Here is an 11,134-nt window from a genome sequence, read left to right on the forward strand (position 1 = left end):
TTTAAGGTTAAAGTTCTTATAGGGACATTGGGTTAAATTTGAAAGACGTTTCTCTTTCAAGGTAAGAGGGCAAGCCTTTAGATGAGTATTATCTAGGCGTCTGGAGCCCAGTTTCGCCAGTTTACTCCGAAGTCGCGCCGATTTCAGGGGCGCTTGCTTCCAATGAAGCGTTGCATCTTTAAAGTCCGCCGTCATACTCTTTTCAAGACCTTTCGTTGTACTGAATTTTCTGCAACAAAATGGGCTTGCCCAGGTGTTGATGCCATCGCGATTACCATTTAAAATAAGCCAGTTTACATAACAACTTTATTCAGCTGATGGGGTGGAGCAGATAACAGAAAACACATAGCAAATTGACAAGAACTGTTTTGAGGAAATAAAAGTATTTGACACAACCCGAATGAGGGTGGGAAAACAGGAATGCGGTAAATAGCAAGCCATTTGAACAATGGTCTGTTTACACTTAAAACCGATTTAATCTAATTTTGACTCGTCGCTTCGGGGCTCTCTCCAGGGGGAAAAAACTGATCTGGGGACTCTCCTCCTTTCATTAGCATGAGTCAAGCCTTCCCAAAGCAAAGAATTTGCACTTAAATCGGCTACTGGGCTTTAAACTGATTTAATCATGTCAATGAAAGAACTCGAAGTATAGCCTCGCAATGTTCAATGGCGCTTTCTCCTGGATTAAAGTCAACAGAGAAGTATACTGCTTAAACCGATTTAAACACAGCACTCTCATAGTACTAAAGTGGTTGTAGCCTGCTGTGTCGGGTTACTTGAAAGAGCTCCGGTTTTAACTGCAACCGGAGCTTTTTTTAAAAAAAAAAAAGTTGGGGATTCTTTCCACGAATCTGCAACCTGTGCCCCCCTATCCAAGATCCTCATGTACTGCTGATGTGCCAGGTGCTGTCTTTATTGGAAGCTGCGCGGGGGGGGGGTCCTCCTGGTGAAACAGCCGAACATTGGTCCTTCCTAACTCCAAATATTTTTGGCTCCCAAAAAACTTTGCAGTCTTGATATGAATGCGATGTATTGTGTCCCCTTCTCCCCTCCCCACTGATATAAACGCTTACATATATGGGTAAGCTTTGAACCCAGTAACCTTCACCTCTCTTTTCTTGCATCACCTCAAGCGCCCGGGAGCGAAGCCAGATTCCCAAGTCTGGTAACTCCCTCTCCCCTCCCGGTAAACGCTCCGCTTCTGAAAGCAGGCGGCGATCCTCAGTCCACTTAAGCCAGTGCACGCGGCGGTGCTTTTAAGGCTGCAAATCCTACGGACGGTTGCTTCGGAGTAAAAACCCCGCTGCATTTGCTTCGGGCAAACATGCAAAGATAGCAGGCTCAGGGTTTGTGTATGGGCCCGATCACTTCGGGTAAACTACACAGGCTTAAGTGCAAAGCGGCTTGTTGGAACCTCCCGCCTGCCTCTTCCAGTGTATGCCGAAACGGGCGGTGTTTTGTCACCCCAAAACCAACCTGCAAGTTGCTTTTCCCTACACTCGCCTTGTACGTCTACTCGGAAGTAAGCCCCACTGAACTCAATAGGACTTCACTCCCAGGTCAGGAAACGTGATATCCAATGTATGGGATTGCAGCTTCATAGCTTTTCGATAGTTTACGCAGCGGTAAACCCCAAGGAGGAGCTCAAGCGGGGTTATTCCCAAGGGTCTTTTCAGGGCGGAAGAAACCGGGGCAATGTTAGAGGAAAAGGCTTCAGAGGGCGGGAAAAAAGCAGTTGGGGCGTGTGTTTTCAGAGACAGCGTTCAGCCGGCGGTCGCCAAGCACTACAGAGACGCGAGGTCCGATCCCGTGCGCGTCTTACTCGGAAGTAAGCCCGCCCCCCACCCCCCACCCAGATTTCAATGGGGCTGCGGCTTGCTCACCCGCCGGCTGACGCGAACGCAAAGTGAAGCCGTCCCCCGAGGCAAAGCGCCCCGGGAAGAAAAACCGCGCGCTCCCACACACGTACCCGCCCCTCCACAGAGCGCGCTCTCCGCTTCTCGCTCGTTTATTTTACTATGTTTACTTCCGCCGGCCTTCGTCTGTGGAGGAAGGCACGGCTGCAGCGGCGAATTGAACCGGCCCGGCTGTGGCGGCTTCTGTTGCCGCCTCCGCCCCTTCTTGTCTTCAACACAGTGCAGCGAGCGCCAAAGCCCCCCAGCCCTCCCCGCCCACAGAGGCGCCCCTCCACAGCGTCCCCCTCCGGCCGCCTTCCGCTGCTCTTTACAATCTCGCGCCCCCTTTTGCAGCAGTCGTCGTCGCTGCGGCCATCCGGGGTCCCGCGCTTTCGGCCTCACCCGTGGCTTCCCGCCCCTTCCCCCGGGTCGCGCGGTCGGTGGGTGGTTCGGAAAACAAGGTTCACCGTCGACGACGCGCAACCCCCTCCCCTCGGCGTGCGTTTGTGTGTTCTCCCCTCCCAGCTTCTTGTTGCACAGTCCTTATGCAAAAGCTTGGCGATACAGATGGCGGGAAAAAGGAGGCGGAGCCCATCCCGGCCTTCTATAAAAGGAGCTGGCTTGCCGAAGTCATTACTACTTTGCTGTTTGCAAGGGCGAGGGGATTGTTCGGGTATCGCTGCAAAGGCACGGGTGCCGCTGTAGCTGCTTTCGCCGCCGCCTTTGCGGGGCAGAAATAAATAATAAATAAAGCGGAGAAGGAGCGCGCGCGCGTCGGTCTGGCGGCGCGCGCCCCCGCGTCCCTTCCCCTTTGCCTTTCTATCCCATCCCAAGCCGCTGCTTTTAAAAGGCTTTGCCTCAGAGGAGGGAGACGGACGACAGAACTCTTAGAACCCGGCCGGGACGCCGCTGCTTAAACAATTCCTGGGATTTACAATATATGTGATTGTTCGGAAAGGGATTTACCAGGAGTCCGTGCAATTTTTTTGTCCCCCTTGGTGCCTTTTCTTTTTTGTTGTTGCATTTTTCTGATTTCTTTTTTTTTTTTGGCACCCTTCTAAATAATCGACCCACTGTCTTTTTTAGCCGGGACCTGGGAGGAACCGGTAAGCCTTTGTTCCGCTAGGACTTCTCGTTTATTTTGTTCCTTTCTTGATGTGTAGGTTTCTTTAGAGGCGGGATATCTGAATTTGCGAGCTACGAGAAAGTGATCGGTTGTCTTCAGCATGTCCGGAAGAAGCCAGCGGCATTTTATTTGTTTATTTATTTATTAAAAGGCGGAGGGCTCCAGGCGAGGATTGAGAGGGGGATTGATGAGTTAATTTTGCATTACTTTTATTATTATTGTGGATCTAGCTTTTTTTGCGGATGCATAATGCCTGCCCCTCCTGTTGAAACTTTAATTTTAAATTGCTTTTGTGAGCTTCTGTTGATTCGGCTGAATCTTGAGATTCGGCTGTGGAGAAGTTGGGGTGCGGATCAGTTTCAGGGGGAAAAGGGGTATCGCTCTTAATTTCCCACTACCGGCCTAATAGGGCTGTTGTAGAATAATTGATCCGAATCGGTTGGAGGCTGGAGGACAAAGTAGACCTGAAGCATTCCTAAAGCCGGACGAAGGGCCCCTTGTCAAGGCGCCGGCTGGGTTAATACCCCTGGATACCAGAGGCGGGATGGGTGAGGTAGGATGAGAGGTCATTACCTCGGGGCGGCTGTCATCTGAAGGGGCAAGGAGGCCGACAGCCGGAGGCGTGTGGGGGCGGCAGGAGACGGGAGTGGATCCCAAGTGGAGTTATAAGGTGGCTCTCAGGATGGCGCTAGTTGGAATCCCGAGGGCTCTCCCCTAAACCGGCGGTAGCCATTCATAAGGCAACTTACGCCTTATCCGGAGAGGCTTTACGGGGGCCGCGCCAGGGTGGGTATAGGCATAGTAAATACTGGCGCCCTTTTCTCGGTGTGTGGCGTAGAGGTGTAGCTCGGCATAGCGTCCTCTTGACGGCTTTCCCAATAGCGTTCCGGTTGTCAGTGCGCTGACAGTGGCGGGGGGGGGGCGTTCTACTTCTGAGAGGAGGCGGCAACTGGGCTTGGGCTCAGGGCGGCGGGCGAGTCCATTCCTCCTCCTTTATCTAGAGTAGAAGGCAAACAGTCTCATCTGATCCGGCCTTATGAGCTTCAGCTTCGGAAGCAGAGGGCGTATTGCTTGTAACTGAGCGGCATTAACACCCAGGGAAATCTGGGAGGGTGCGTGCGTATGCGCGCTCGCTGGCTCTGCCCAGCCTCTTGCAAGTCGCTGGGGATGACCCGCATTAACTTTCTGAGGCACTGTCATCCTGACTTATCACGCTTTTCGTCAAGTTTGGTAACTTGCCATGACTTAAATGCGGGTTAGTTTAAACCTGAACGCGAATTAATTGCATTGCTCCCTCCTCCCCGGTTTAATGCATGCCTGATGCCCTGGTTCTCATCCACCTTGGCAAATGGTGCAGGAGGAACCGGGGTAGTTACTCCGGAATACTTCACTACGCTCTTGTGTTTGCAGAGTGGGGTTTGAGGCGTCATTGTGTGTGGAGAGGGGAGGGGATGTAGGGAATCAGGGTCCTACACCAGCCGGTAGCTAATGGATTCCCCGTTTTTCTTCTCCCCCCCCCCCTTAGGCACTTTGCGCCGCCGCCATGCCTCTCACAGTCCCGAGCTTCCCCAGCCGGACTTACGATTACGACTATGACTCGGTCCAGCCCTATTTCTACTACGAAGACGAGGAGGAGAACTTCTACATGACGGGGCACCACCGCGGCTGCGAGCTCCAGCCGCCCGCCCCGTCTGAAGACATCTGGAAGAAGTTCGAGCTGCTCCCAACGCCGCCCCTCTCGCCTAGCCGTCGCTCCAGCTACTTCCCATCCAGCGCTGACCAGCTGGAGATGGTGACAGAGCTGCTGGGCAGTGACGTGGTCAACCAGAGCTTCATCTGCGATCCGGGCGATGACGCCTTCGTCAAGTCCATCATCATCCAGGACTGCATGTGGAGCGGGGGCTCCACCGCCGCCAAGCTCCAGAAGGTGGTCTCGGAGAAGCTCGCCTCCTACCAGGCGGCCCGTCGGGACAGCGCGGGCGCGGCAGGCTCCACCCGCAGCAGCAGTTGTAGCAGCAGCGGCAGCAACAGCAGCCTCCAGCAGCCCTCTCCACAGACGCCTGCTGCTGCCTCTTCCTCTCCCAGCAGCACTTACCTGCAAGACCTAGGGGCTTCCGCAGCCGAATGCATTGACCCTTCTGTTGTCTTTCCTTACCCACTGGGCGAGAAGTCACCAAAATCCATGGAAGTTGCCTCTCCCGAGGCCAGCCCTGTTTCCTTGCTGGACACACCACCCACCACCAGCAGCGACTCCGGTGAGTAGCAGTTGCTCCTCAGTTTTACTTTCTTCCCAGGCTGCTCTCCACTCTTTCGGGGGGGGGGGGGCAGATAGACTTGCCTGGCTAGTGAGGTGTGGAGAAGTTACACTTAGACAGGTACGCACTGTTGGGAAGCTGATAAAGTTGAAGTGTTGTGGATGTTGGTTGATTTTCAGCTGTTAGTAAAATTCAGTTGGGTGTGTATGTGTGTGAACACACTTTTCTTTCATACAGACTGAGGCTGTGATCTTATGCGTACTCAACTAGTGGTCAGCCTCACTGAACACAATGGGAGTTAACATCTAAGTAAACAGCTATAGGTGTGCACTGTGGGTCTGCAAGCAAAAGAATCAGCTGTGCTGTTTTCCCTAACTTGTAGGCTGAAATCATCTGTAGGGTTGGTTACCTTCTCCCTGGTCACTCCCCCCAAATAATAGTCCTTCTGCATCATATCCTGCAGCCAACTTTGGCACGAAGTGGCTAAGCTGCCTTATAGCTGTCATCCCCAACATTAGTGTCAAGCACTCTCCCAGCAGAAAAGGGCAATGCAATCTTCATTCCCAATCATCATTGCTGTCTTTTCTGTTAGAAAAGTGTGTGTGTGTGAATATGAGTGCTTCCATTGTGCAGATGGGAACACTGATGCTGTGGGTAATTTATGCCCAAGTTTGGGGCTGAAGAAGAATTTGAACCTAGGTCTCAATTTATTTTTTTAAGGCATACTACAGGAGAAAGGAACAAACTGTTGAGTTAGGTTTGTTGCTATTATCAAGCTGTGATCTTCAGTGGTGACGTATCTTTAAAAGGAGCGCGCTGTTAAGGGGGTTGATCAAAGAATAGGTACCGAATCTCTCTCCCTTGCCCTTTTTGTCAATGTTTAGGTTTCAGGGACTTTCCCTAGAAGGGGGAGCACACAGAGAACAGCCATAATGTTGTGGTGGGGGGTTGTTCGCATTGAAACTTTTGTTTAATCTTTGCAAGATAACAAAATCCTAATGGAATGCATTTTATTTCTCTACGCCACACACTGGATGGTATGAATATCTAGAGACATGTTCGCCTTCCCCCCCATCCTAAAACATTTCAGTTGTGCAGCACCTCCCCCTTCTAACATATGTGCATACTTTTTTTTATGCCACGTTAGCGACACACATGGTCGGGCTTCCCACGAATTAAATTTCCTGGAAAAAGTAGACTAGGGAGGAATAGAGAGAGGAGGGAGTCCTAGCCTGCTCAGATTTCATGATGGGGTCAGGGCAGGTCAGTAGAGCGGGAATTTTAAACTCACTGACCATCCTGTTGTCAAATACCTCTCCTGCTTGAGATGTATTTTCCATTTGGTGGAAAAGAGGGAGCTGGGATTGTGTGTGTTTGAGTGAGAAACAGAGAGAGCAAGCAACAAGCGATAGGTGGGGAGAATGTTGCTGGGAACTTTAACAGGGCGGAGAAGGTGAAAGTTCTAAAGGTATTCTTAAGAGCCCAAGCCTGCATATTGTGTAAGATCATGGGTGTGGCTGCAGCAACCTTAATGCTGTCGTTCTCTTGCCTTGAGCACCAGATCAGTCTGTCCCAATTCTTACTCTGCACCAGTCCTGATTTTCTATAGGAGTGTGCTTGAATAGAGGCATGTAATGTGTGTACTAAGCCGTTTTGTGGGGGTGTGGCTAGCAGCAATGTTTGCCACTTGCAAGGAATTGCTGCCCTGCCATGTTGGGGGTTGTCCTGTTCACAAGTCCTCTTAACTGAGGTAGTTGTACAGGTAGACAAGATTGGGGTTTGCTCCCATGGGCAAAAGGGACCTTGTCTTTGAACCTACCCTAGGAATCCTACCTGCTGTCTTCAGTGAGCTGCTGTTCAGAGTTATGCAATCCTGTAATTTCAACATCTTGAGATCTAAAAGCCAGGATTCAGTTAACAGTCCTTTGAGGAGTCATCCGTAGTAGAAAAAAAATGCAGTGTCTTCTCAACAACCATTTTTCTTTCGTTGCATAACAAATTGCACTTCCCTGCAAGGAGGGAGGATGCAGCCTCGATTATGAAAGCTGAGCAGTATTTTTCTCTTTGGTTTTTCCTTCTGTGTATAACTGTAAATTAGCACTCATTTTGAAAACAAAAGAATGGAGAGGAAAACATAACTCACTTTATTTTGTCTTTTCCTTTTTTAGAAGAGGAGGAGGAGCAGGAAGAGGAGGAGGAAGAAATTGATGTTGTTACGGTAGAGAAAAGGCAACCTGCATCAAGGAAAGGGGAATCTAATGCACGCTCATCAGGAGGGCACAGTAAGCCCCCCCACAGCCCCCTGGTTCTGAAGCGGTGTCATGTCCCCATCCACCAGCACAACTACGCTGCCCCTCCCTCAACCAGAGTTGAGTACCCCTCATCCAAAAGGCTAAAGTTGGACAGTGGCAGAGTCCTTAAACAGATCAGTAACAACCGCAAATGTTCAAGCCCCCGCACCTCAGACTCTGAAGAAAACGACAAGAGGCGAACACACAATGTTTTGGAGCGCCAGAGGCGAAACGAGCTCAAGTTGAGCTTCTTTGCGCTGCGTGACCAAATTCCAGAAGTGGCCAACAATGAAAAAGCCCCCAAAGTAGTCATCCTCAAAAAGGCCACAGAATACGTCCTCTCCATCCAGTCAGATGAACACAGACTGTTAGCAGAGAAAGAGCAGTTGAGGAGGCGACAGGAACAGCTGAAAAGCAAACTTCAGCAGCTAAGGAACTCTTGTGTTTAAAAATAAAATCAAGAAGCCCAGAAATGTTGGAAGGTAGAACATATGTAGATTGGGATGGACCACCAACGAAGCAAAAAGTATGAGAACTCTAGTGCTTCTTTTAAAAACAAAACAACAATGCACTGTACTGATGGACTCAACTATATGTGAAAAATGGAACTATTGCATGCTCAACAACTACACAACCTTGGCCTGACCTTGGTGCAAGGCTGGCCAAAACCTCAAAACTGCCTCAGAACTGATAAAACTTTGGGCAGAAACCTTCATGCTTGGGGATGAACTCCTTTTCTCTACCTTTTTCTTTTTGTATTTAAAGCATCTTCTTTTCTCTTAAGCTGATTTACAAGTGAAAAATAGTTGTTGCCAGATCTTCTGTAAATATATTTACACTGCCTAATGACCTGTAAATATCTTTAATAAAAAAATCTTTATAGAAAATTTAAAAAAAACTGCAACAAATAATGCTTAGTTGGTTGTGGCAATTGAATTTATAATTGTCTTGAAACTTTTTGTGCCATAACATTTCACAAACTTTTGGTCGTTTTTATTTAAATATCTTTTTGCCATTTTTTTAAAGAAATGATTTTATTTTGCGTTTCTAGATAAATAAAATATTTGCCCTAAATTGTAATTAGCTAAGCCTTGCAAGTCTTTCTTTGCCTTTGGAGTTTTAAAAGTAATTGCCAAGAAACATTTCAACCAGCAACAATAACTGGTTATCTAAGGAATAAAAGTATACAACTAATGTTGCATGACTGAACACCAGAGCAGTGGAATCAGTACACAGGAACATGCCTGGCACTGTCCACCTACCTCAACACTGCATACATATGGGACAGAGATCCTGTGGCCCTCCAAATGTTGCTGGACTACAACTCCCACCATCCCTGCCCATTGGCCATGCTGGCTAAGTCAGATGGGAGCTAGGAGTTCACTATCTGAAGGCCTGCAGATTTCTTATCCCTGGCCTACATTACCTGGCTGTGGTTCTCTAAGGTTTCAGACAAGAATCTTTCCCAGTTATATTTGGGGCTTAAACCTGGGACTTCCTGCAGAACTGGATAGCGTGCATGCCTGTATTCTACATCATTTCCAGTACACCTGCACAGAAAAAGATAATTATCCTCTCTGCTCTTATGCGAACCTTTTACATGCAAAGCATGTGATCTACCACTGAGCTGTGGCCATAGTTACTGTAGTATCTTTCCAGAGTGCTTCTGTAGCCAAATGTGTTCACAGAACCCCTTGTGGTAAAGGAGCAGGCTTTCAGTGCTTCGTGGTATCTACATCTGTTACAAGCTCCAATCAAAAGCTCTTGCCAATTCCTACTGTGTGTCTTGGGTTATTCCTGGAAGTGCAAGGGCATCAGAGAAAAACTAACTCTGGCAGAGGATGTGGTTTGTATGATTCAGCAGGTCCCATCCTCCTAGGCACAGGGAAAGGGGGTTCTTTGATTCTTCCAGTCTTGTTGAACTACATCTCCCATTATCCCTGGCCATAGGTAGTAGTTACTGCCACAGCAGTACTGCCATAGCAGCAGTTGGAAAACTCAATCATCTGTCGCTGTAGTAGCCTATTCTCCAGGATATTAGCATACCAAACAATGGAGAGATAATCCAGTGAGCTTCAGAGCAGTGAGGATTTGAACCCAGGTCTCTCCTGGTCCAAATGCAATACTATGTCCCCAAGTAACTATCCAAGGTCTTCTGGAAGACATTTGTTCTTAGTCATTACATGCTTGAGAGATAAATTGGAAAATAAATACAAGCTTCTTTAAAGTTATCACCAGGGTGGTGAGCCTGAATTTGGGCTGTACCACTTGCAACTGTAGATGGTCCTCTCACTTAAGTTACTGTTCCTCCCATAATGCATTCTACCCTCACATTGAAAACAAGCATCTCAGCTTCTATCCTAGCCTTCTCCCTGCTGGCTTACAATGTGAAATAGCTTATTTGTACAAAGCAGTATTTGAAGTGGTAAGGATTGGACTGCGTGAGCAAGAACTGAAACCAGCCTTCTCTAACATACGATGTTTAGATGTTGTTGGGTGTCCAGCTCACAAAAACCCTAGCCAGCATTGGCAATGGGCAGGAATTATGGCAGTTGGAAGCCCAACAGCATCTGGAGGGCATTAGGTTAGGGAAAGCTGATTTAAACATCCCCTACCCCCAATAACTAAATTCTTCAGATTGACTGGTGGGTACATATCCCACTTTCTTTATTCAGAATAGCGTGCATGCAGTTATCCCAGGATATTCATTTTATAGTCTGGAACTGGGGGAAAGGGATCTGCTGTGGATCACGGAAAAGGAGTGCTACTCCTCCCCCACCCTATCAAGAGGCCCCTCAGCCAGGGCCCGACTTGGCCGCCCCTTTGGGACTGGCCCTGCTTCCAAGTATTTTAAGAGCAGCTTCCACCTCACATTTAAAAATTTCTGGTTCTTCATCATATGGTTCCTCCCTGAATGAATCTGTCATCCTTGCATCTCTTTTATGTAGTTCTTCAGTGTATTGCTTCCATCTTCCTTTTATTTTATCTTAGTCAGTGGGTTCCCCCATTGATTATTCAACATCCCTACTCTTGGTTTAAATTTCCCTTTCATTTCTCTAATATTTTGGAATATGGCTCTTGTTCTACCTTTTTATCATCCTCTTCTATTTCTATACAATAACTGCTGTAATAGTTCTCTTTGTCCCTACTTACTGGTCACTGTATTATTGCATTTAGGGTTCTAACTGTGTTTCTATCTCCTTTTGCTTTTGCTTTCCTTCTATGTTTAACCATTTTAAGGGTTTCGTCAGTAATCCACTGAGGTCTTCCTCTCTTTTTAACTAGAGGTGTTGTCTTTTTGCATTCTTCCCTGATAACGTCTCTGACTTCATCCCATAGTTCTTCTGGTTTTCTATCAGCTAGGTTTAAAGCCTTAAATCTGTTCCTTATTTGATCGTTGTATTCTTCTGGGATATTATTTAAATTGTATTTTGGCATTATGATTGCTTTGTTGTTCTTTAGCTTTACTCTGATTTTTGATACGACCAGTTCATGATCTGTACCGCAGTCTGCTCCTTGTCTTTTTTTTGCTGAAAGTATGGAACTTCTCCATCTTCTGCTACCAAT

At 48.0% G+C, this 11,134-nt stretch overlaps 1 protein-coding gene across 5 annotated transcripts; it reads left to right on the forward strand.

Annotated features, from left to right (window-relative positions):
- Nucleotides 1-1,453: 1,453 nt before the first annotated feature.
- MYC (MYC proto-oncogene, bHLH transcription factor) lies at nt 1,454-8,582 on the forward strand. Of its 5 annotated transcripts, none has more exons than XM_061606715.1 (3): nt 1,454-1,559; nt 4,547-5,276; nt 7,445-8,579. In XM_061606715.1, the coding sequence occupies exons 2-3, from the start codon at nt 4,565-4,567 to the stop codon at nt 8,014-8,016; spliced, it is 1,284 nt and encodes a 427-aa protein (XP_061462699.1). In that variant the 5' UTR covers nt 1,454-1,559; nt 4,547-4,564; the 3' UTR covers nt 8,017-8,579. The 5 variants fall into 5 exon arrangements, with proteins under 5 accessions (XP_061462699.1, XP_061462691.1, XP_061462683.1 ...); XM_061606707.1 differs by lacking the exon at nt 1,454-1,559 and adding an exon at nt 1,730-1,828; XM_061606699.1 differs by lacking the exon at nt 1,454-1,559 and adding an exon at nt 2,047-3,001.
- The last annotated feature ends 2,552 nt before the right edge of the window (nt 8,583-11,134 follow it).

This window comes from Rhineura floridana, chromosome 1 (assembly GCF_030035675.1).
Source record: "Rhineura floridana isolate rRhiFlo1 chromosome 1, rRhiFlo1.hap2, whole genome shotgun sequence".
NCBI classification, from domain to species: domain Eukaryota; kingdom Metazoa; phylum Chordata; class Lepidosauria; order Squamata; family Rhineuridae; genus Rhineura; species Rhineura floridana.